Genomic DNA, 27,297 nt, shown 5'->3' with positions numbered 1-27,297 from the left:
AAAGGAAGATCAACCAACCAGTTGTTTAATACTCGATATCAAAAACCTTAACTGATTTGTTAAGCTGGATTATATGCTTATTATTATCATTAATCATCACCATTACTGTTTTTGCTAAATTAGCAGATGTTTTGGCGATTTGTAAACACAAACTAATCATTCACCATCAGATAATATACAATCCAGTTAGGATTTCTGGAGGGATCCAAACTAGAGAATGAGGAAATATTTAGGTTAACATTACGGTTATTTATTCCCCTACCAGAGACTTGCCCACAAAAGTGAACTATTCAGTGTGCCCTCCATTATCCATCTTTGGATTATGAACAGCTGCAGAGAAGAAAATTTCAAGTTATCTTCTTTGCATCAATCTATGTATGTGACACTTTGCTTAACAGGTTGAAATAGAGGTAGATGCTCTATTAAAACACCTTCAGGATAAGCAACTTCTGTTGGTATTACTCTTCAACCAATCGGCTCCATGTAATACTCAGATGCACCCTTCCCCAAAAAGATGTTTGATGAAGATGTTTCTGGGGATATACAGCAGGACAGAGGTCCTCATAGAATCTTTTTTGAAGGGCCCCAGAATACAAACTTAGGAAACTGACAACAACCTGGTAGGACTGTTGTGCAATGATTTTTTCAAAGATTAAAAAGGAAATCTCTAGGGTGGATAAAAAAAATTCTTTTAAATACTATCTTGGCATTCTTACTTGTTCATCAGAGAATGAGGGATAGAGATTGGTGAAATGAATAATTTCTCAAATATCAGGAAACATGTTTGGCATATCTACTGCAAAATCATTAAGAAAGTGTGGGAAATTTTAAAAATCTTCCAAAAAAACCAAGAAATCAAATGAAATAGAATGAACTGCCATAAAAGATAGCAAATTCTCTGCCATTGAAGGTATTTTAGGAAAGGCTAAAAGACCCCTTAGAATTGTAGATTTTGAGTTGTAACAGACCTTACAGGTCATTTAGTCCAAACCCCCCCTCCTCATTTTTGAGATAAGAAAACTGAGGTCCAGAGAGGTTAAATAAAGTTCACAAGACAAGATGATTCAGATAGTAAATAAGAAAGAAAAGGATTTGAACTTTGTGACTGATGTTATAAATGGGATTTATGTATCAAACAGGGAGTTGAACTCGATTACCGCTAATGTCCCTTCCAAGTCTGCGATTCTGTGGTACTATGGTTTTAAGAGATTAAGGAATCTTATTTCAGACAATAAGAATTCAATTAGGACCTAAAATGAGTTCTAGAAACCTTGTAAAAATATTTGTCATTATAAAATCATAAAATTTCCATGTTGGAAGGGATCTCATTTGGTCATTTAGTCCAATCTGTAGCTGATCAGAAAACCCCTCTATTGAATTCCTAAAAAGTGGTCAGCCAGTCTTCTCTTGATGACTGCTGGTGATAGGGAGCTCACAATTGTCAATTCAACCCATTTTTGGTTAATTCAGTAGCTAGGAGCCACAATGGATAGATCACTGAGCCTGAAATCAGGAAGACCTGAGTTCAAATCCAGCCTCCAACATTTACTAGCTGCGTGACCCTGGGCAAGTCACTTAACTTCTGCTTGTCTCAGTTTCCTCATCTGTAGAACGGGTTGTTATGAGGATCAAATAAAAAAAATTGTAAAGTGCTTAGCCCAGTATTTGGCAAATAGTAAGCACCATATGAAAGTTAGCTACTGTTATTGTTGTTATTATTAATTATGAGAGGAAGATTTTCTTTATACTAAATTGAACTGTCTCTACAACTTCCTCCTATTGTTCCTAATTCTGTCCTGGGCCCTAATTCTGGGGCCAAGCAGAGCAAGAATTAGTGGGCTCGCCGTAACCAGCCACCTCAGGGAATGATACTTTCACAGGCCTCCCCTCCACCCTCACCCCCAGCCTTTAGTCCTGAAGAGTGGAATTTAAGGAAAGAGCTTTGCGTTGGAGGCTCCCCTCCGGCTTGGGAGTCACAACTGATCCGCTAGTCTACCAGAGATAAGTTATAAAACTAGGACTGCTTACAAGGAAAAGATTACAGAGCTCCTAGTCTCAGCCAGATTTTGTAGCTCAAGCCTCTGGTGTGTATTGCTGACAACGTCTTCACTGACGATACTGAGAGGCCTCTAAACAGCGATTCAGTGTTTGGGGCAAGGAAGCAAAATCTCCATTAATAAATTTGACACAGCAGGCAAAGACTCCTTATGAAAGGCAGATTGATTTCTGGACACCATGTAGGTTCAGTGCTTAGAAGATGAGAAATTCACTCTTCAGTGTTTCTGTCAGTGCTGAACCCCCATAGCACTTACTAACTCTACTGCTGACTGGCTCTTGGACGCTATTCTGACAGATTGTCAGCATTCGACTCCCTTTCTGGAGTGCATGTCTTTTAAAGGCAGGGAGCATGTCTTGCATCTCTTGGTATCCTCAGCATTCACCACCGTGCTAGTAGATGTTCATTGTTGCTGAGAATGATGGGATTGAAAGTATGACACAAATGAAATATCTACTCTGATCCAATAAATGTTCATTGTGTTCAATCGTTTCAGTTGTGTCCAACTCTTCATGACCCCATTTGGGGTTTTCTTGGCAAAGATCCTGGAGTGATTTGCCATTTCCTTCTCCAACTTATTTTACAAATGAGGAAACTGAGGTAAACAGGGTTAAGTGACTTGACCTGGGTCACACAGCTAGTAAGTGTCTGAGGCTGGATTTGAACTTAGAAAAATGAGTCTTCCTGACTCCAGGCCCTGTGTTCTATCCAGTGTACCACTTAGCTGCCCTAGTATTCATCAAATCCCAGCTATGTGCAATATAGGGCAGTCAGGTGATGCAGTGGATAGAAGGCCAGGCCTAAAGTCAAGAAGACTCATTTTTCTGAGTTTAAACCAGCCTCAGATACTTCCTAGCTGTGACCCTGGACAAGTCACTTACCTCTGTTTGCCTCAGGTCCTTATCTGTAAAAACTAGTTGGAGAAGGAAACAAAAAATCACTCTAGTATCTCTGCCAAGAAAACCTCAAATGGAGTCACGAAGAGTCAGACATGACTGAAGAATGATTGAACAACAACGTGCAATGTATGGTGGTAGGCATTGGAGACAGACAAAAATGAAATAGTTCCTGCCCTCAAACTACTCACATTCTATTGGGGCTTATTCTGTTAACATGTGACTATACTCAGGATATTTTAAGAAGAGAAGGGTTCCAACTAGTGGGGGGGTGGTGGTAGTGGTGGAAGGAGATCAGGAAAGGCTTCCCAGAGGAGGTAGTACCTGAGCTTTGAAGGAAAATGAAGAATTCTAAGAAGTGGACATAAGGAATACATTCTGGGCAAAGGGGATGGCTCATGCAAAGGCATGAAGGCGAGAGATAGGTGCTGAAATCAAGAAAGAGTAAGGAAGCCAGCTGGTTCAGAATGTAGATCGCATGAAGGGAAGTAGCAGTACAAATGCCTAGAAAATTAGACTGGAGCCAGACGGGAAAAGATTTTACAGATCACTCTGAGGAGTTTGCGCCTTCATCCCAGAGGAAATTGCTGAAGGTTGCTGAACAAAGAGCCTGGTGGTCAGGCAGACTTGTACTTTAGAAGGTTACTCTGCCAGCTTGCAGTGGGGAGATATTAGAAGCCAGAATCCAAATAAGGAGGCTACTTCAAGATTCCAGGTCAAAGGTGATGAAAAGGGCCTGATTTACAGTTATATAGGCAGAGAAAAGGGACTGAATGCAAGATATGTTGTGGAAATAGAATTTTTAAAATGTAGTAATAAACTAAATAGGATGGTGGAGAGAGAGGACAGGGTTAAAAAGTCAAAGACGACTCCCAGATTGCAAACCTGAGTGACTAGATGTATGGAGGTGCTCTCAACAAAAATAAGAAAATTTGGGTGGAGAGTGGGTTTTTAGGGGGAGAAGAATATAGTGAGTTCCATTTTATACATGTTGAGTTTAAGATGCCTACAGGACATCCAGTTTGAGATGTAAAACAAACAGCTGGTATTGTGGGACTGAATCTCAAAGAGAGATTGGGGCTGGATATCTATCTATCTATCCAGATGCAGATAGATAAATATATATATCCATATGTATTGCATATACACCTGTATGTATATACGCATATTACATACATAAATGTACACATTCATGTGTGTGTTCATACACATATATATGTCATCATCACGAAGGTAATAACTGGAACACATCTAGCTTACCAAAAGATGGTAAAGAAAGGGAAAAGAAGAGAACACAGGACAGGGCAATGGGGGAAATACAGTTTGGGGGTGGGACATGGATTATAATCTTGTAAAGGAGACTAGGAAGAAGAAGGCAGACTGGTAGGGGAGGAGGAGACAGCAATGTTACAAAAACCCAGGAAGGAGATCCAGGAGGAGGAGGAGGTCAAGAATTTCCAATGCAACAGAAAGATAAAAAAAAAAGATGTGAACTGAAAAAAGGCCATTGAATTTAGCAATTAAAAGTCATTAGTAACCTTAAATAGTTAGCTTTGAGTCCTGAGGTTAGTCATTGAAAAGTAAATAGGAGAGAAGCAGTTACCTCAGACTTAGATGGCAGTTTCTTAGAGTTTGGATGTAAAAGTCAGTCGGTCAATTAGCATTTATTAAGTACCTGCTACGTGCCAGGCACTATTCTTAACCCTGAGGATACAAAGAAAGGCAAGAGCAGTCCCAGCTCTGGAGGAGCTCACAGTCTAGTGGGGGAAAACAACACACAAACAACTGTGAACAAGTAAGATATATACAGGATAAATCGAAGATCATCTCTGAGGGAAGACATTTATATTAAGGAGGACTGGGAAGCACCTTTTGCAGAAGGTTGGGCTATAGCTGAGACTTCAAGAAACAGGGAAGCCAAGGAGGTGAACATGAGGATAAAAAGCTTTGCAGGCTTGGGGGATGGCCAGTGGAAATGGTCAAGGTCCACAAATGGAGTGTGTATGAACAGCAAGGAAGCCAGTGTCAACACATTATAGAATATATGAAAGGGAGTAAGCTGCAAGAAGATTGAAAAGGTTAGAAGGGGACAGGCTATGAAAGGCTGTGAAGGCCAAACAAGGGATTTTATATTTTAGCATCCTCCTAGAAGTAATAGGGAATCTGGAATTTATTGAATATGGGTTGATGTGGTCCAATTTGCACTTTAGGAAGATCAATTTGACAGCTAAGTAAAGGACGTATTGGAGCAAGAGACTGGATACAAGGAGACCAACCAGAAGGCTATTGTCTTATTCTGGGTGGGAGGTGATGTGGGACTATACCAGGAGAATGGCAGTGTCAAAGGGGAAAGATTAGTCTATATAAGAGAAGTTACACAGGGAGAAAGAAGAGGAAATGGGAGTAAAAATAATACAATAGCTTGTAGGTCAAGAGAAGTTTCTTTAAAGATGGAGGAGACCTAAGCATACAGAGAGCAGGGATGGAGCCAGTAGGTAGGGAGAGATTGAAAATTAGAGAGAGCTAGGGGATGATTGAAGGAGTAAACTTCTAGAGGAAGCAGGAAGAGATGGGATCAAAAGCACAAGTAGAGGGATTGGTTTAATAAGGTCACCTTTTTGTCAATGACTGGAGCAAAGGTGAAGTGGGGTGATGTTAAAAGGGTCTATCCTTACATTTCTTTCTTCACCACATGGAGAAGTGTGGGATAGGATAGAAGAAACTCACAATTCTTCACGTATATGAGAACTTTCTTTAAATCCAACATCTATGGATTCTTTGAAGTCAGATACTGGCTCCCCTATGCCCCATGGGTAGATGATATCCCATGGAAGAGTCTTCCATGGACTCCTTTGCCATAAGGAGTCTAGTAGAAATGCAGTCTACTCTTTTTTTTCTGCTCTTTTTTTGGTGTGTGTGTGAGAGAGGCAGTTGGGGTTAAGTGACTTGCCCAGGGTCGGACAGCTAATAAGTGTCAAGTGTTTGAGGTTGGATTTGAATTCAAGTCCTTTTGACTCCAAGGCCAGAACTCTATCCATTGCACCACCTAGCTGCCCCAATGCAGTTTACTCTTAATGGACTATTGGGCCACTGGAGGATTAAATTATTAGAAGGCAAGATTCCTTGAATGACCTACCAAGTAGGTACTACTGGTCAGGAAAGACCTAGTTAGGCCAATAATCTGGTTATCTATGCCTCCTGGATGCTTCATGACAGTATTGATGAAGGAATTTATTGTTGAGGAGAATAAAGAAAATGTGTATCTCTTTAAGACTGAAATACTCAGCTTCTTTTCTGGGAATAGAGTTGCATCATTTTCAGGACTCTTTTATGGCTGGATATGGTTTCTGAGGATTTTCATTTCCTTACCAAAATAAATTCTAAATTAAAGTTTTAATCATTTACCCAGAGAAATCTCTAACTAAAGTTGTAATGTACATAATTAGACTCTAGCTGCCAGTGGCATACAAAGGAGTCATCCTATGCAGAGACCCCCATGGAGGCATAGAGCATAACAATTTGACCAAGGAAAATGGAACACACCAACTTACCTGCATGGTCTGGCTGCATAAATGCTGTCGTGGCCATATGTGGAAATAAGGCCAAAGTATCCCTGTGAGTCCCTCTCAGGTGAACAGTATTCCCTGGAAAATAAACTCCATGCATGTCTGTATCAGTACCCATTCCAATCATATGCCAGGAAACTTTATCCCCTTTGCACATATCCAGGCCCGGCTGATTGCCAAACATGTAACCATTTATAGCTGAATAAAAGAAAAAGGAGAAAAATGGGTTGGAGACAATGCTAATATTGTGGGTGCTGTTAATACATTGGGGCATAATCTTAGCGAAAGATGTCAACTTATGTGAGTGAAAAATTTGCTTTGAATATCACTGATAAAAGTTTATTATTGGAGTTATTTAAGGAATCTATAAAATAGATAAAACCAAGTGTTGTTCACTAACAGAAATGTGGTTAAAGGATTTGAAGAGTTTTAAAAAGAAAAATTACAAGCTACATACAACCACATGAAAACGTCCTCCAAATCCCTAATAGTAAGAGAATTGTTAATTAAAACAATTCTGAAGTTCTGTCTCACACTTTGCAAATAGGCAAAGATGATTTTTAAATTGGGAATAATGTTGAAGAAGCTTTGGGAAGATGGTCATATTAATAATTGAGGTAGCTAGATGCGCAGTAGATAGAGTGCTGGACCTGGAGTCAGGAAGAACTGAATTCAAATTCTGCCTCAGATATTTCCTAGCTGTGTAATTCTTAGCAAGTCATTTAGCCTCTATTTCCTTCAATTTCCTCATCTGTAAAATGGGGATAGTAATAGCACCTATCTCCCAGGTTTGTTGTGAGAATAAAATGATATATTTGTTAAGTGTTTCATAAACCCAAAAGTGCTTTATAAATGCTATTATTGGTGTTAATAGTAATAATAATAATGATGATAATATAATTATTTGTTGTTGTTGTTGTTGTTGTTTCAGTTGTATCTGACTCTGTGATACCATTTGGGGTTTTCTTGGCAAAGATATTAGAGTAATTGGCCATTTCCTTTTCCAGCTCATTTTAGAGATGAGAAAACTGAGGCAAGCAGGTTCACATAGCTAGTAAGTGTCTGAGGCCAGATTTGAACTCAAGAAGATGAGTCTTCCTGACTCCAGGTACACTGCTCTATCCACTGCACCATCTAGCTGCCCAATGATAATGATAAGTGATACCAATGATAATAAATTAATTATAGTAATAATGATGATAGTAACATTAGTAATAATATTTGTTTGAACTCTGAATTGATCCTACCATTCTGGAAAGTAATTTGGAATTATATAAGAAAATTGACTAAATTGTCCATATTCTTCTGATTCATCAACTTTACTACTGGACATATACACCAAAGAGATCAAAGGCAGAAACAAAGCTCTGACATATATACCACCATTTTCATAAAAGTCTCCTTTTTCGTAGTAAAAGACTAGAAAAAATTGAGTGCCCATCAGTTAAAGAATAGCTGTGACATATGAATTTGGTAGAATATTTTTGTGCAGTGAGAAACAGTAAGTATGAGGAATTCAGGGATACATGGCAAGATGTATCTGAACTGACATAGAGTGGGATAAGCAGAAACAAAAGATACATTTGCACGATGACTACACTATAAATGAAAATAATCACTAAAAGGAAGCCCAGATCTGAGAACTAAAAAGCCAGTGACAGTCCTAGAGAACATATCTCTCTCCTCACAGAAGAGAGGCAGGGGAGGCAGAGTCACTGTTACCAGATATTTTTGCTTAAATGGTTTTCTTTGTTACAAAGGATGATAAATCTGAAGAGTGAGGAAAACTTCCCCCCCTCTTTTTTTATTTTGTTTTTTTGGCTAGGCAATGGGGTTAAGTGACTTGTCTAGGGTCACACAGCTAGTAAGTGTTATGTGTCTGAGGCCGGATTCGAACTCATGTCCTCCTGAATCCAGAGACAGTGCTTTATCGACTGCACCACCTAGCTGTCCTTTCCTGGCCCCGCCTTTTAAAATAGCTGTGATATGAATACAACTGATGTCAATAAAACTTATGAAAAGAAAAATATAAGCCTATTCATATCTAGAATGTGGTTATTCTGTCTCACAGTTGAACAAAGCTAATGTCAACAATAGCAAAAAGCAATGAATATAGAAGAACATATGTTTCCTTTGTGAAGAGCTATCGTTTGTTGAAGTAGTTTGATAGGGTCATAAGATTTAAAACTGGAAGGGACCTTAGACATAATCTAGTACAACCTCTTCACTTTGCAGATAAGAAAACTGAGGTTTAGAGAGAGAGCAATGATTGAATATTCACACTGGTAATAATTAGATTTGGTATTGGCCAACCAGTCTAGAGTACTTTCTACTACACTATGTGCTCGTATTTGAAAATTATCAGAGAAATACATAAATAATAGTAATTATGTCTTACATTTCCTCTACTACAGTCCTCCTCAAATGCCTTAACCTAGCATAGAAGGGACTATGGGTTCATACCATCTGTAAGGAACCTCAGAAGCCATCTGGTATGATGCAGTCATTTTACAGATGAAGTAACCAAGCCCCACAGGGGTTAAGTGACTTGCCCTTGGTCACACAGCTAGTAAATGATAAAGGTAATATTCCTAAAGGTTAAGCCAATGAAGCACAAACTCAAGTTGCCTGATTTGATATTATCATTAAAATGCTAAAATTAGAGTCTCCAGGGAGGGTAGATTGCTCCCAACTCCTCTCCAGTATGCTGGAAAGAGCACTGGATTTGGAGCTAGAGGACCTGGCTTTAAAACCTGGCTCTTGTACTTGCTGCCTTTATCACCTTGAGAAAATAACTCCTTGTTACTGGTCTTCTGTTTCCTCTCCTATAAATTGAATTTGTTGGACCAGATGATTTGTAAGGTACCTTCTAGTTCTAACTGTCCTGAGTCACTGCAGAGATAACTCAAACACAAACACACATACATAAATATAACTACAAATGGAGAATAGCTGTGCAAATTAATGTCTGCATTTTTAAAGTTTTATTTTTTAATTAATAAATATTTATGTTTCTCTCCCTCTTACCCACCATTCATTAAAAAAAAATCCTCGTAACTAATGTGCACAGTCAAGCAAAACAAATTCCCTCATTGGTCATCAAAAAATATGTCTCATTCTGCACCCTGAGTCCATTGCCTCTCTGTCAGGAGAATCGTGGAATCATGAATGGCCATTGGGCTTATCATAGATAGTTATTACAGTTTTCAAAGTTGTTCGTCTTTTACAGAGTTGTTGTTACTATGTCAATTATTCTTCTGATTTTGCTCATTTCATTCTTCATCAGTTTATAAAGTCATCAAAATTGTCCATTTTTTAATAATATTGATGTTATAGCATATATTGTTCTAGTACTGCTCACTCTGAAGTCTGAATCAGTCCATGCAAGCTTTTCCATGTCTCTTTGAAATTGTCTATTTCCTCATTTCTAACAGCACAATAATATCACATCACATTCATAAAATAGTATTACATAACATTCACAATTTGTTTGGCCATTCCTTAGCTGATGGGCATTTCTTTAGTTTCTAGTTTTTTGATACCACAAAAAGCTGCTACAAACATTTTTGTACTATAGGATGTCTTATGGAGTGGCTTAGCTGGCTTAACTAGGTCAACAGGTCTCTGTTGAACTTTTTACGTATGATTTCAATGTTTTCCAGAATGGTTGCACCTATTCACAGTTTCACCTACAGAGCCTGTTTTTCCATAGCCCCTCCAGTATTTGTTGTTTTACTTTTTTGCCTGGTGCATAGTAGGTGTTTAGTAATTACTTGACTGAATGACTGTCATTTTTGCCAACCTAATGGGTGTGAGTGGAGCCTCATAATTACTTTAATTTGCATTTATCTTTTTATATCATCATTAATACCCAATGTATACGTGTTTACCTATACATGTCTTACACAAGCTCACCCCTTTTATCTGCTCTGAGAGTTAGCAATTGCAGAAGAGATTTAAAATAAATAAACTCTGCCTTGTCCGTGAACCTCCATTGGCAGCTTCTTAGCTATTAGTAATGATTATAGACTATCTCTTGCATCCCATGTTGTTACATAACCATTGAGGGTTACGTAACCATTCGGTGCCATCTACCTCTCCAGACGTCTTACAGCACTCCATTCCAGACACTCTATATCTGGCACAGTCAGGGCTTTCATGACTCAAATACCTGATCTCCTCCTCTCCACATGTCCAATTCCTACCTAGCTATCATTTAAAATTCAAGTGATCCCTCTTCCAGCTAGCTCTCCAGTTAAGCTCCTTTCTTCTTTACCACATCCAGGTCAGTTTCCAGACACTGCATGGCCAACACCAGAGACTATTTCCTGATTCCTTGAAATGGGTATGGAGAAGAACCGGCAGCTGCATGCCCTTCCCCTACCCTCATCTCAGGTGCATCCTTAACCTCAAATAGCTTTACTTTCCTCCCATTGTCTCTTTGCTCATATATGTTCTCTGTGCCTGGAAGACTCTCCCTCCCACTCTTGGCCTCAATTCCTACCCATTCAGTAAGCCCACTCAAATATCACCTTTTCTGGAAAGATTTTCCTGATCTCTCTTTTCAGCAATGGTCTCCCTCTTCTAACTCATAGAACATGTATAGCTACTAATCTGGCATCATAGGATCATAGATTTAGAACTGGGAGGACCTCAGAACTATCTAGTCCAACCCATTCCTTTTACAGATAAGGAAACAGGTCTAGAGAGGATAAGTGACTTATCTAAGGTCACACAAGGGACCAAATAAGCATAAGAGGCCAGATTAGAATCTAAGTCCTCTGATTCGAAACCAATGCCTTTTCTACTATACCACACTGCTTTTGTGTGTCTTGCTAAATTGCAAGTTCCATACTAATGAGAGGCAGTATGATAGGGGACAGAGAACTGGCTTTGGAGTTAGGGTAGGTTCAAGTAGCGCCCCTAACTTGTAGTAACTATGTAACCCCAAGTCACTTAACATCTCAGCTCTGGAAAGCTCTCTAAAACTAAACTGTAGAACAGTTGCTGAATTTCATCGATAGAGAGGGTTTCCTCATGAGAGATTCTTTATATTAATGAAATCATAGTTCTAGACAAAAACAAATCCTTTTGTTGGACTGAAGTTTCTATAATTACAGGGATTGTGTCTCGTCTAAGCTTTATGTCTTCCATAGTGTCCTGGTAGGTGCTTAATACAAATTTACTGAATTGCTTTGAATAAGTTGTAAAATAAAGCCACTAGCTAATAGGATGGATTAATAGGTTCTCCTGCTGAGGCCGCCATATTGAGAATACTAGCTATAAAACTGGATCCCATGGATGCCTCCTGTCCAGTGGCAGTTTTTCTTAGATCTTGAGCTCCCCATAAATGATTGATTGATTGATAGAAAACGGACTGAGAAATTTACCACTTTCTTTCTTCCATAATTCACAGGAAGTTTTCTACAATGTGGAAGTAGTCATGTGACATTACAGGAAATCCTGAAGGCCACATACTGTGGTGGAGAAAGGGCTGAATTTGAAGTTTGAAGGCCTCAGTTTGATCCCTACCTTTGATACTACATTCATGGCCATGAGCAAGTGACTTAAAACTTTCTAGGCCTTGGTTTTCTCATTTGTAAAAAGAAAAGGTTGGACTAGAATCAGGAGTGGGGAGCCTGTGGCCTCAAGGCCACGTGTAGCCCTCTAGGTCCTCAAGTGTGGCCCTTTGACTGAATCTAAACTTATACTTAATAAAAGGATTTGTTCCGTAAAACTTGGACTCAGTCAAAAGACTGTACCCTAGGACCTAGAAGGCTACATGGGGTCTCGAGACCACAGGTTCCCCACCCATGGACTAGATGGTCTCCAAGTTTTCTTTCATCTCTAAATCTATGATCCTATGTTTGGCCATCCAGAAGTTGCCCATGGGGCAGCTAGGTGGCACAATGGATAGAGCACTGGCCTTGGAATCAGGAGGACCTGAGTTCAAATCCAGCCTCAGACACATACCACTTACTAACTGTGTAACCCTGGGAAAGTCACTTAACCCCAATTGCATCGCCAAAAAAACAAACAAACAAACAAAAAAACAGACATTGCCCAGGACAAAGTTTTAGTCACCTATAATAAAATAAATTGCTATTGTTATGACAGATATGAGAAAAAAGACCATTTACTTAATGAATGTTTGCTGAATTAAATTATTGAAAGTGAAAAAAATTAATTCACAGATGAAGTTCTAGGTGTACAGAGAACAAATATTTTCCAGGTGAACACTTCAAGAAATTATTGACTCTTGGAGTCTTAATCTTTTTGTGTTCTAGTCCTTTTCGTTAATCTAGTGATGCCTGTTCTGTCTAGAGAAGACCCTTTCTTAACATGTGCAAGATCACAAAAGAAGCTAATTAAATTAAAATATATTTATAAAATATATTTTAAAAAACAAGTTCACAGACCCTAGGCTAAGTCTCCTTTTCTACTTACGTTCTATGATGCAAGGATGTATGAATCTATATTGGGTATCTCTAATTATCCTGAAGCTTCATTGGATTTATTGTAATACAGTAGAAGATAGTTTGTAAATTGTTTTCTGAATTTATGAGGGAAGATTTTACTTCATAATTCAACAGAATACTTCTGCAGAAGAATTTGTGCTGCAGAAAAAGCTATCTGAGGCTTCTACTTTCAGAAGTATTAATTAAGCTTCACAACATTCCTAGAAGACTGATAAATTACAACATAATCATTTAAAGGTTAGGAATCGGGAGACTGAAATAACTTGCTAGTGGGCAAGTACATCAAAAAGAACTCAAGGAATCAAAATTACAACAGCTGCAAGATATAGGTTTGAAATCCCCAGAATATTTTACACTTCAAAGCAAATGGTTTTTCATTGACAGAGGTCAAAAACATTTTTGGTACCATGCATTCGATTGGATTTCACAAACTCTTTATCCTCTTTGTCAACACCAAAGGGGCGCCAGGTAAACTTCCGAATGTTTTCATCCAGGTACTGGCTCAGATTCTCATCAAAGACTGTGAAGAGTAGATAGAATTCTTTGTCTATTCCTTTCTATAATGAAGAAAGAAACAAGTACATGAAAAATGCATGGCAAACAACAAAAAAAGGGAAAATTTTTAGCATTTTATTTTAACCTAAGCAATATTTTTCTCAAGAGAGAATGGATCAGGACAGCTAGGTGATTAAATTAAATGCAGAGTGCATCCTAACAGACTAAAGTTGCAGACTCAGCACCTTATTTTTCAAATAAAGCGTTCTGATGATGTCAATAGTGCATCATTGATGGCTCCCCATGCAGAAACCATGTTTGGTGACAGTTAAAGTGCCTCTGTTCTCTCCCTTCCAAGCAAGGACACATAGGAAAGGAGCTGAAAAAATATAGATGTATAGAATGCACAAGTGCCCAGGTGTGGATGGGAGGAAAGAAAAATAGTGAGTGATGAAAAAAGTTCTTATAAACTGATGTTGTCTTCTTCATCAAGGCAGTACTAGTGGGTGAGATCAATAATAGAAGGCATGCCTACACCAGCTCAAGGAAAATTACCATGGAGAGAAGTGCCTAATTACTTCCTAACTGCAAAATGATTTTTTGACTTCTATTTATTCTTTACAATCCTGTAAGCGGTAGCAATTTTGATTTATTGGTTATCTGGTCCTAATCCACTAACCCAATATTACCATTTCTGTAAAAGTCACGTCAATCAGGGCAGCTAGGTGGCTCAGTGGATAGAGCATCAGCCCTGGGGTCAGGAGGACCTGAGTTCAGATCTGGCCTTAGACACTTGACACTTACTAGCTGTGTGACCCTGGTCAAGTCACTTAACCTCAATTGCCTCACCAAAAAGCCAAAAAAAAAAAAGTCATGTCCATCAACTGTCTGGTGGCTCCACTTATTCCTGTGACTTTGCAGTCCAGAACACCCCTCCCTGGTCACTATTCCTTCTTGTTGGTGTATGACGTTGTCCAATGAAAGCTCATTAAGGGCAGGTGGTAGCTTCTAAAAAAACCTATCTCTGGTGCTTAGTACAGTGCCTAACAGTCAGTAAGCCCTTAATTAACGCCTTTTTATTCATTTATTCATTCTTTCTGATGTGAATTTCTCAGTGTACCAAACTGAGTTTCCGTCAGAACTTTTAACGTATCTCTATTTCCCTCAGAACTGTGTATTGGCGCTATCCCTGCCCTTCCACAAATTACTTTGCATATATTTTGTATTTTGTTGCTGACTTATTTCAGTCATGTCCGACTCTTCATAACCCCATTTGGGGTTTTCTTGGCAGAGATGCCGGAGTGGTTTGCCATTTCCTTCTCCACCTCATTTTACGGATGGGGAAATGGAGGCAAACAGGGCTGTGTGACTTGTCCAGGGTCACACAGATAGTAAGTGTCTGAGGTCAGATATGAACTCAGGAAGATGAGTCTTCCCTGACTCCAGGCCCTGCACTCTATCCACTGTGCCGTGTAGCTGTCTCATATTCTGTATTTACTCATTTGCATACATGTTGTTTCTGCTCAGTAATTGCAATGTAAGGTCTTTGTACATAGGAGCTGTTTCTTTTTTGTCTTTGTGCTTTATGGGCTCATGATAAATGTTCGCTGAACTGAAATTACTTCACTTTATTCTGGTGCCCCACTGGGAGCATCCGTAAGACTATGAGCCAGGATCCCTTTCCTAAAAGCGCTGCTAACCCTTGCCCTTTCTCCAGACCGTTTTCCATACAATAACTGCCAAAGTGATTTTCCAAAAGCATGGGTTAGACACTTCACTCCCCTACTCAATCAACACCAGTGACTCCTTCTTGCCTCTGGAAACACATACAAAATCCCTCTGTTTGGCATTTAAAACCCTTCACAATCTGGCCCCAACTGACTTTTAAACTTATCATGTATTATTCCTCTTCATGTACTCTACCCTAGTCCAACAAAACTGGCTTTATTATTATTCCTTACACACAGCTCTTTATCTCTTGTATTTGTTTTGTTTGCACTGGCTCCCGTACCAGGGCAATGTTCTCCCTAACTAGATCATAAGTGCCTTGAGGATAAGGGGCTTGTATTTGTATCCCTAGGGCTGAGCACATAGTAGGCACTTAATAAATCTTTGTTGATTAATTAATGGATAGACTTGTGTGGGTTAGTGTGTCTTGTAATATGCCTGTTTGGGTCTGAGTCCAAGAAGCAATATTTTTCTCAAGAGATAATGGATCAGGTGCAACTAGGTGATGCAATGGATAGGGCACTGACCCTGGAGTCAGGAGGACCTGAGTTCAAATCCAGCCTCAGACACATAAGACTTATTAGCTGTGTGACCCTGGGCAAATCACTTAACCCACATCGCCCAATCAAAAAGAGAGAGAGAGAGAGAGAGAGAGAGAGAGAGAGAGAGAGAGAGAGAGAGAGAGAGAGAAACAGAGAGAGAGAGAGAGAGAGAGAGAGAGAGAGAGAGAGAGAGAAACAGAGAGAGAGAGAGAGAGAGAGAGAGAGAGAGAGAGAGAGAGAGAGAGAGAGAGAGAGAGAGAAAATGGAGCTTTACTGCTACCCATTATTTACAAGTTGATAGTACATTACTAGGGAAAGAACTAGCCTTACTACAAGACTCAACTTTCTCCTTTGCCTTGAGCATTATTCTCCCAGAACATATTTCATTCTCTTTAGGTAGAGATACTTGCAGGAAGAAAAAGGTATGGACTGAAATTCAAAGCTTCAAACCCATAACTGGATGCTTTTATCTCTTATGAATAGCACATTTATTGGCAATGCATGTAGAAAGCTTTTATGGCCAATAAATTGATAGAATTTAGCACCATTTTCTAGCCAGAAATTTTATTTTTAGGGCTATTAATAGACTTTTAAATTACATATATCCCTTTGTCACTGGGAGGAAATATGGCTACAATGCTTAGAGTGTGGCATTTACTTCAGACTCTCAGGAAATATAGGGAAGAAAATTCTAATAGACCATATAGCCACCTACTAGGACAGAATTATTTCTTTCTCTATCCTCTGTGATATTAAGGACATCACAACATTTGCCGGGAGGCAGTGAAGTGATATAATGGTTAGAGTATTGGTCCTGGAATTAGAAAGAACTGAATTCAAATCAAGTCTCAGGCATTTCCTAGCTGTGTGTCCCTGAGTAAGTCACTTAACCCTGTTCATCTCAGTTTTCTCACCTGTAACATGAGCTAGAGAAGGAAATTCAAACCGCTCCAATATCTTTGCAAAAAAAAATCTTAAAAAGGGGTCACAAAGAGTCAGACATGACTGCAAATGACTACACAACAAAAGCCTGCTATCAAGTGCGACTTGCTAGAGCAGAATTGTTTCTTATTCTATTCTCTTTGATATTATTTAGGTCAATTTGATTTTATCTATTTGAGGGAGGCTGAATAAGGTACTGAAAAAAAAAGGACTTGACAAAGGGACAGGGGACTTTATTTTCTGTTCTTGTTCCCACCACTTACTAGCTGTGTGACCTTGGATAAGGTATTTCAGACCAAGTAAATTCAACAATCATTAAGTGTCTACTGCATTGATGTACCTGTGTTCCATCATCTTTTAGACTGTTCCTTTTACAGACCAACAATGGCCCCACTAGACCAGAACTAGTGTCCTTGATTGGATCCACTGCTGAGAAGTACATATATGTCAAACAGGAGGGATCGTCGACTGTTGGGCTTACACTTTCAGGCACCATCCACCTGTATGTGAATTTGTCACCTGGTTTTACATGGGCTCCCATCTTCTGAAACCCTTGGAAAAACAAAGTAAAATAATCAATTACGCAAATGAAGGCATAAGAATAGAACAACATAAAAATCTCCCAGACCTATGTTCAATCCAGGCTGGGGTTCTATCCCTGACAGTGCTACTAATGAATATTTTGTTGAATAGTACTGTTGTTCTTATTCTGTCTGAAGTGGAATCCAAGTAAAGTATGACTATAGCTTTTCAGAAACTTAAGGCAAGGTACAAACTGCTTTTTAAACCTTGATCCTGTATTTTTGAGAGATAGGGGAGAAGGGCTTAAAGATGAGGAGGTCAGAAGAGAGTAAAAATGACAAATTTTACATTTCCCTTTTCCCCTTGTCCCTGAAGCAATCCTTCTGAGTTTTCCTAAGGACTTTTTACTATTGCCAGCAACAAGAAACAGATAATGGGTAAAAACAGCATAAATTCAATTCAATTTGACAAATATTTAAGTGCCACTATGTGAAAAAGTACTATGTTAGCCAACTATTCACCCTAAAATTCTCATATGATGCATTAAAGGTCAGTTGGAAGTAGGAGAACAACGTGCTAGTTGTCCTTCTTGCTATTAATCCAGTTAGATTCCTCCAATATCCTTAAAATCTCAATTTGTTATTCATTCATGAACTAATCTAAACCATTAATTTCTATAATTATGTTTCAATTCCTCAACTAGAATCTTACCTGAATGGCTGATGATAGAATGGAGGTGGTCATGAGTTCTCCAAGACTATGCCAATGGAGCATAAGATCCGTCAAGTCTTACCAAAGTGGAAAGTCTTCAGATGTGAGCCTAGTGATGAGCCATATATTGGTACACTGAGACAAGGTGAACTAAACTCAGAGACTCATCACCAGGTTGACCACAGGGTGATATGTTTTTTTTTTTTCAGTCGCAGTAGTTCTCAAAGTAAGTAATAGAGAAGTTGCAATCTGCCTGGTTAGATGAAAAAGCTCTCACTGATGAAATTCCATATTCTTTAAGTATTAAAGTATATTTTCAGCTGTAAAGTATCTTGGATAAATGTATTCCCTAAGTTTATTATCTTTTGACTGTCAAGGTCAAAGTAGCCAGAATTCTGTAATGGAATATAGGTCCTTGGGACTTTTGTATAAAGGCTTGGCGATGGGCTCTATATCCACACTGCCAAGCCTATGGCTTAGGAGACAAGAGAGGGCCTAAATGTCCTGTACCTCAAGCCAGGCTGAAATTCTGCCTCCATACCACCCTTCAGCAGTACTATAAGGGTAGGCCAGCAGAACATATGGATCTAACCTGAGTAAGAAATACTATAGGTTAGCTGTCTGCTCCAGCAAGAGGTAAATCATCTGTCTGGCCAAATTCTGCTCTTAGGAGCAGTGTCTGGGAATCTGCTCCCTTCTGTTGCTGACCTCTCAGGGCCATGTGCTAGCAATGATCAGATGTGAACAGGAATTCAGACAGGAAGGCCTCAGTACAAAAATTAGGAAAGAGACAAAAGGATAGTGCTACCTAGCTTGGCCTAGTAGAATGTTTTTCATGTGTTGTCGTCTGAATCAGAATTGTTTTCCAAGTAACAATCACATTGTCCTGGTGAATGATTCCTTTTAACTAGACAAAAAATATCCCAGAGATATTGTATAAGAAACTTTGTTCTTTGTAATGAGAGACAGCTCAGTATAAGGGAGAAAGGCAATCAGGAGATATGGGATTGAATCCTAGATTTGCTAAGAACTAACTGTGTAATAGAGCAGTCAGTTGAGCTTCCCAAGCCTTAGTTTCTTCATCTGTAAATCGAGGGGATTGAACAAACCCAAGCTTATATGGATAGTGGTAGAAAGGAGCTGAAACTGGGCCTCAGAATGCTGCTGATGAGAGCACAGCTGTTAAGGAAGGGGAGAAGTTGTCATGAGGCTAGCCTCTTATTTTTGTTCCTTCTTCCCCTTGCTACCTGTTTGGTCTGCCACCACCCAGCCTATCCTTCACTGAAACTGGACTAGCGGTCGAGCAAGCAAAAAGCAATAATCAGGATTTCGGATATATATAAGCCAGGTAAAAACCAGCAGAGCTAAACTAGGCATTTTTTTGCTCAAGACAAGTGACAGTAGGTGGAGGGAGCTAACGGGGTGGGAGAGGAGTCTACCTCAGCCAGTCGTAAATCTGTTGTCCTGGAGCCAAAGTTCTGACAACACTTCCCTAGTTAAAGCTCTTTGCAACAAGCTCTGTAGTAGTAAAGGAAAAGGTGAGAGTTGAACACCCTCCAAAGGCAAAATGAAGATAGAAGATAGAAGGGGAGTTTCGGTAGTCACCATTCATAGATAAAGACACACACACACACACATACACACTACTATATATAACATCTTAAGTTCAAATCACACTTGCTGGTGACCCTGGGCAAGTCACTTAACCCTATTTGCCTTAGTTTCCTCATCTGTAAAATGAGCTGAAGAAGGAAATGGCAAACTACCCAAGTATCTTTGCCAAGGAAACCCCAAATGGAGTCACAAAGAGTTGGGCAGACTGAAACAACTGAACAGCAAGATACTTATTATACTACATTATACTATATATACATATACTATCATATCACATATTTTGTCATGTAAACTTGTTACATTACATTGCATGATAATGTGTTCCATTATAGGAACAATTCACTAATTGTTCCATATGTATATGTCTTCTTCCTGGCTAGGGTGTAAGTTCCTTGTGGGCAGGAAATGTGCCTTTTACTTCTTTGTACCCTCCAAATGTTAAGGACACAGTTATAAGTACAAATAAATAATTGATTGCTACAGATCAAAGACCATATAAGACTGATATGAATTGAACACAGAATACAAATGCATTCTATTGTCTTCACTCACAGTATCCTCATATTCCCCGCAAAACATCTCCTAACAAACTAATACTTATAAACTATTATATAAATTAATAAATCATAATTATATAAATAACTATTATATAGATTAAATAAACTACTAAAACTAACAATTAGCAAACTAATAACAATAGCTACTATTTATATTGCAGTTACTATGTGCCAGGCACTGTGCTAAGCACTTTGCAAGTATTATTGCATTTGATCCTCACAACGACTCTGGGAGGTAGATGCTATTATTTCCCCCAATTTACAGATGAGGAAAATGAGGCAAATCGGGGTTAAATGAGTAAATACAATTCAAGTGACATTGATGCAAAGCCATCCCTGACCCCACCAATACTCTTACCTACTCTCTATGAAAGTTATCCTTCCTCAGATTTCTCACTGTCCTTCCCCTAGATCTGTCCTTTGCAGTTTTCTCACTTTACTTCATATGCCTTCTTCCCAGTTATTTATGTACCTGTCTTCCTTCCGATTAAATGGGAAACTCTCTGTGAGCAGAGACTGCCTTATCTATCTTTATAGCCCCAGTACCTAGTGTTGAAAGTTAATTTCTGTAGAAGCATAATTGATTCCATTCTGTTCTGTATCAACCATTTTGCTGTCTATGACCCTTCATGAACACCAGCCACCACAGCTATTGTCCTTCAGTGTCTGTTTTTCTCCTCTTATTGGTACAAAAAGACTTAGTTGCTGAAGATGGAAGATTGCAGAGTCATGGAAATGTTTTCCTCCCTTTTCTGGCCTAATGGGCAGTTTTCTTTAATGTAGTGGAACTAGCTATACTAAGAAGATAATTTCCTCATCTATTTCCTGTAGCAAATAATGTACATTTTCTTTCAACAAATATACTAACTTTGTGTGGCCACCTGTATCTTAACAACAGCAATCTTCCTTTTACCTATATAAAGTATAAATATAACATAATGTATATTTATGTAATATATAAATATTGTTTGCTAAATTGTGAATGGTGTGTTCCCCATCAATGGAGAGTATGTGGAAAGTGCCATACTCTGAGTGTAATAAAACCTGCTTCTGATTCATTTGGGCTTATTGGTGTTAGTTGAATTGATAAGTAAATTCATGTAACACAAAACAGTGCTTTGCTCCTAAAAGGAGTTTAATAAATGTTTGTTGAATTGAATTGAGCTAGTGAAGCTGCTCATGCTTTGATCAGCTACATTTGCACATACAGACCAGCACTTACCATCAAGATTTGGTGCTGCATCAGATGCCTTGTTGTAGAGCACACCATGGGGCAAAATGCTATAGACCCTATCTGCTTTGTTGGCAAAAGTCACTATTATTGTATCACCCACCTCAGCTTTGATGACTGGACCTGTGAGAGATTGAGAGTGGAGAGGAAAAAGTGAAAGGAGGGGAGAAGGGAAAGAGTGGGGAGGGAGAGAAGAATCTATTTAGAATCATCAGATCTCACAACAGAAATCTATCACCTGGGTTGAAATATTTGGAATGATTTACTGTACCAAGTATCCCAAGATGGCTTTCTGCCTCTGACCGGCTCTTTCTTCTGGTAAAAGTTGCATCAGTATACTCCACATACTGAACTTTCCAGTATTTTCCTCCTATCCTAGTTTCCCTTGTGTGAAGAAGGGCTCAGATTCACTGTGAAAGGATGCAGGAACGCAATTGAGAACATTTCCATATGCATACCAAATGCCTCAGTTAAAAGGCTTAAACTCTTCATCTCCCTGACCCACCAGAAGAGGTTTTGTCCAGGACCTGGGTAAGTATTCTTCAACAAAGTCCCTAGGGACATTGAACCAAAAAGGCTGGTAAAAGTTTGGGAACATTTATACCCTAGCAACTCAATCCAATTCAATACGCATTTATGCAATGAGGGTACAAAACCAAAATGGAATGTATTTTCCCTCAAGGACTGGCATCCTACTGAGGGAATACAGCATTTAAGCAGATAAATGAATATAATATAATTTGAGGAGGGTGAGAAAGCACTAATAACTAGAACAATCAGCAAAGATTTCTGTGGTACCTGGTTGAGACTTCAAGGAAGCTAAAGATTCTAAGGCTGGAGTTCTTAATCTCTTTTGTGGCATGGCTCCCTTTGGCAGTCTAATGAAGTCTATGGACCCTTTTTAACAACTATGGCTTTAAATAGATAAAATAAAATACTTGTGATTACAAAGGAAAGAAATTACATTAAAATGCAGTTATCAGTGTATTTTTAATAGAAAAACAAAAACAAGTTTTTGTACCCCAGATTAAGGACTCCTATTCAAAAGGATGGAGGTAAGGAGGGGATATATTCCAGGCATTCAAGACACCAAAGTCATGGAAGTGGGAGACTAAATGCCAAGATCTGGAAACTACAAACAACAAATAGGCCAGTTTGGCTAGAGCTGAGAATATACAAATTCAGCCATGTGAAGTAAGTTTAGAAAGGTAGACAGGAGTAAGACCATGGAGGGCTTTGTGTGATGATACGTGTGGTAGCCATGGATCTGATGGGGTGCTTGGGTGCTGATGTTTGGATGCTTGTACTTGGACCCCAATTTCTCCCTAGCCTCAGAAACACTGTCTCTGACAATTTCTCCCCAGCCCAAGGACACTGCACCTAGCAATTACTCATGAGTGGGCCCCAGCAAGCCCCTCATCTCTCTCCTTGGTGCAATAACAAACAGCACCTGAAGGAATTATTAGTTTGAACTGGCTTTGCACTGGGTCATAAAAACATTCTTACCCACTGGACTATCTATACTACCGCCCTACCTTATTATCTACTTCCTGGACTCCTCATTACCTGTATTCTAGACTTAAGACTTATGTATACTCCCTACATCTATCTTGTCAAACAAGACATTGATTGGTGGCAGACTGGACAACTCTCAGTTGTCCCTGACTGCTAATTAACTTAATGAAGTAGCAGGCCTAAAACCACACTTCCATGTGGCCCCCCTTGTGGGCTTTTCCCAGTGAACTCTGGGTAAAACGCCTGTGTAGTAGATACAAGAAGTGCATGTTTCTTTAAGAACTGACCAGTCCTTAACCACTCCCTAATCCCACCCTGAATCACCTAGTTAGCATATTTGACTCATGTCTTATCATATTTTATACTATATAAACTTTAACTATGCTCTTTTAAGATTACAGTTTCCTTAAGAATTCTTGCCCGCTGAAAAGTGTAACAATAAACTTTTTGCAACTTGACTTAAAGATTGCTCGAGTTTGTGAATTCATTCCAGAAGACTCATCTTGTACTTTGGTTTTTGAGGGGTCCCAACCTCTCAGACCTCATCAGATTCACCAAAAAAGAAATTTTATAACATTATCCTTCACAGAGCTCTAGCTAAAAAGGAATAGCTCCTTCCTTTTTAGGAAGGACTGAATCCAACAAGATTTTATATTATGATGATTTGTGTATATGTTTATCTTTCTGCTAGAATATAAGTTCTATGGGAGTAGGGCCAAACTGATCTTTGCCTTGCACAGTGTTCTGTATATAATGGACATTTGATACATCTTTTAAAAAAAGTAATTCAACAAATATTTGTTAAGGTTTTCTACAAAGAAATAGATAAATTTTCTTTGCAAAACAAATTCTCATTACCTCAAATTGAAGTCAGTACTGATAAGTACAATATATAATAAATTCCTAATTATCTGAGATCTCACTCCTCTACTCAAAACTCCTTCATAGATTTTTACTGCCTACTGAATAGGATTTATGATATTACTGATAATCAAATATTCTGATTAAAAGTTACTTAATAGGCTATGCATGAATTGCTTATCTTTAAAGAAGTATATGACATATATTTCGCTCTAAAACTATACTGACTCAAGGTTTGGCACAGAAATTTGCACATGATAGATACTCAATGAATATTTATTTTTTCTTGAATGACCGGTTGAATTCTATGCAGGCCACCATATATGCTGATGAAGTGCGGCACTCTCATGAGCCAAATTTGATGTACCAAATCCTAGCCATCATGGTCTGAGCCAGAGTATCCTTTGTCTTTTCATTCAACTGCCCAATGAGATTCTGCCAACTTCTTTTCTTTGCCTTACCTTTAGACCAGGGGTTCCTAACTCTTTTTGTGTGCTATGGACCTCTTTTGTCAGTCTGATGAAGCCTATGGACCCCTTCTCTACATAAAATGAAATACAAAGGATAACAAAGAAAACCAAATCATATTAAAATTCAGTTATCAAAAAAAATTTTTTTAAGTTGTTGGATCCCACATGAGAACCCTTACTGTAGAACCAGATGTAGCAGGCAAAAAACTTAGTAGGGAGGTACTTAGTTCTCCAATAGGATACAACAGATTTTTCTTGCAAGAATCTTTAAAAGTATCTACCCTAGCAGTAATGACCTAGCAAAGGACAGAGACTTACCTGCCAGTGGCATTCAAGGGCAGGCCACTGTACTTGTTGTAGCCCTGAGGACCATAGTCCCAAAGAACTTTTTCTGCAGCAATAAAGTAACTTTTCTCCTGGCTTTTCAGTGTGGGTTGATAAATATCATTTGTGCATGTCTTGACATTATATTGTCCCAGCATACCCGCTGTATAACAGAAGAAAATTATGAGTCAAATATTGCTGATGGCTGTTTTTAAAGTGTTTTCTTATATTACCAGTAGTTTTCAGGGCATATTATTACATTCCAAGAAAAACCTAAATGCCATCTATAATCAATATTTGCTAAACAAGCTTAACATTAGCTTGAAGGGTCTTGCTATTGTTAAAAGGTAATGGTTTAATGATAAAAAGGTCACAAATTTCTGCTTATTTTTCCCAGATCATGAATCAATATTAAAACCAGCTAGGCAACGTTGACATATTTCAATTTTTGCAAGAAACCAACCAGGTAGGATGGACAGTGGGAAAATCTACTATCTTGGACACACCCTTCAACCTCTTCTATTTCCTTTTTCCCAGGAAGAGAGGTGGCACAGTGGGTGGAGATGAGTTCAAATTTGGCGTCAGACACTTACTAGCTACATGACCCTGGGCATGTCACTTAAACTCCATCTTCTCAACTTCCTCATCTGTAAAGTAGGGATAATAATAGCTCCTACCTGACAGGGTTGATGGGAGGATCAAGTGAAATGTTGTCTATAAAGTACTTGGCAAACTTTAAAGTGTTATGTAAATGCTAGCAATGATTTTTATTGTCATCATTATTATTATTATTAATGTTGTCCAGGCCCCAAGACTGCCTAAGAACCTATCTCAGCAGTGAGAAGACTTGCTACTATTTACCCTTGTGGATACTACACACCCTTGCCTTCCCACTTCAGCCCTGCCCCAAGATAGAAGGTCTTTAAACATATACATACATACATACATACATACATACATATACATATATACACACACACACAACATATATGTGCATATATAGGAAGGTCTAAATATATACACAAATATATGCATTATAAGATCTTTGTATATAATATATATATAAGTTGTTTAATATATATATATATAAAATAATTGATGCATATAAACAAATGTGCATATATAAAAGGTCATTAATATATATAATAATATGAACAATAATAAAATATGTAGATATATTTTACTAAATATATGAACAAATCTTTAAAGGCTTTCTTATATATTCACATGTGTGTGTATGTATCTATGTATATGAATGTGTGTGTGACTGTGTGCAGTTGATTGATTGTCGTCCTTCATTATCAAAGAGGACCAAAATGACATTACTAGGTGGGGTCAAGGTAAAATGTGTCCAATTGTGGCTGATCAGATGAATGTAAGCTTGGAAGGCTTTACCATAAGTCAGGCAAAAATCAACCATCTGAACATCTGGAGTGGAGATATCTCTAAATTTGTGTATCTCATGTTTCTTTTGAGCCACTTCAATTTTTCTTTGCTCATAGTGCACAGCACCTTCTTTGATGCGGGCACACCATGTCAAGTGGTCCTGTGCCAGTGTCTCCCATGTCTCACAATGGATTCCAAAATTCTTCAGAGAGACCTTGAGAGTATCCTCATATCCCCTCTTCTGACCTCCATTTGAGTGTTCGCCTTGTGTAAGTCCTCTATAAAATATTATTTTAGGCAAACGTTCTTTTGGCATTCAAACAACATGGCCCTCAGAGTCCTCGGAGGGTCCCTCTGAGCTCATCTGGGATGCTTGACTGCTTCCATAACTTGTCTGAGGTGGAAATCACCAACTCTGTGTCTTCTGATAAAATGGAGGACCACTAACTTTGCCAGGTACTCTGCCATTGCCTTCTAAGATCCTCTATGATTTACCGTGTGTTCTGTCTCTGTACCCTATAGACTGCAGGCATCATCATCTGACCTATAGTATCTAAGACTTTCAGGCTTTTCCATCCTCCCTCCAGCTGAACTTTCTTCTATATGTTGTCTCTCCTAATTGAGGGGTAGGCTTCTTAAAAGCAGAGACTATATCACTTTTGTATTTGAATCCCTAGGGCTTAGCATGGTGCCTTGCTTGTTGATTAATTAATTCATCTTCCATAATAGGTTATAACAGCTTAAGGGGAGAAACACTATCATACTTCTCCTTGTATACCAAAGGAGATTGTCTTCTTCAGGATTAGAAGATGGTGTTGTACTAAGTAGTCATTTAATAAATATTTGCTAATAAATATTGTAACATATACACATATTTATGCATGTATATATTAATGAATATCAGTCCTGCCTCCCTTTATGGCAAGTTTTAATAAGCAAACTATCTAACAAAAAATTATTTAGTATATGAAAGATATCATGTGAGATATTGGGGATTCAAAGATGAAGGATGGAAGTTCCCATGTGTAGTTGCTCACAGTCCAATGGGAAGGGATATGACATTTGGAGGAGAGGATGCTCATACATATCTTGCTTTGTATACAGTGTCTGATGAATGAATGCTAGTGATTGGTGGGAAGTCACACGGTATAATGGAAAGGGTGTCAGAGAATCTGGGTTCACATCCTTCCTCCATCACTTAGTACCTTGAGACCTTAGGCTAGTCATCTTAACCTTTTGGGGACTCAGTTTCCTCATCTGTGAAATAAAAGGGTTGTGCTAGATGAGCTCTAGCACGTCCCTTGCAGCTCAGAATCTATGTGATTCAATGAGCAGTGATTCCATGATTGTCAAGTTGAGTGGATTGTAACTTTCTGTGCTTCCCTGTCGCTTCCCTGTCAAC

At 38.7% G+C, this 27,297-nt stretch overlaps 1 protein-coding gene across 1 annotated transcript in view; it reads right to left on the bottom strand.

Annotated features, from left to right (window-relative positions):
• HEPHL1 (hephaestin like 1) overlaps positions 1 to 27,297 on the bottom strand; it is a 97,384-nt gene that overhangs the window by 24,616 nt on the left and 45,471 nt on the right. The window contains 7 exon segments of the mRNA XM_021000746.1: positions 6,504 to 6,716; positions 13,404 to 13,554; positions 17,045 to 17,256; positions 21,331 to 21,462; positions 21,611 to 21,721; positions 21,724 to 21,749; positions 24,504 to 24,672. Of these exon segments, the coding sequence (XP_020856405.1) occupies positions 6,504 to 6,716; positions 13,404 to 13,554; positions 17,045 to 17,256; positions 21,331 to 21,462; positions 21,611 to 21,721; positions 21,724 to 21,749; positions 24,504 to 24,672 (1,014 nt within the window).

Source organism: Phascolarctos cinereus, unplaced genomic scaffold (genome assembly GCF_003287225.1).
Source record: "Phascolarctos cinereus isolate Bilbo 61053 unplaced genomic scaffold, phaCin_HiC Scaffold_726;HRSCAF=1367, whole genome shotgun sequence".
Classification (NCBI taxonomy): domain Eukaryota; kingdom Metazoa; phylum Chordata; class Mammalia; order Diprotodontia; family Phascolarctidae; genus Phascolarctos; species Phascolarctos cinereus.
This window is presented reverse-complemented; position numbering and strand designations above follow the sequence as displayed.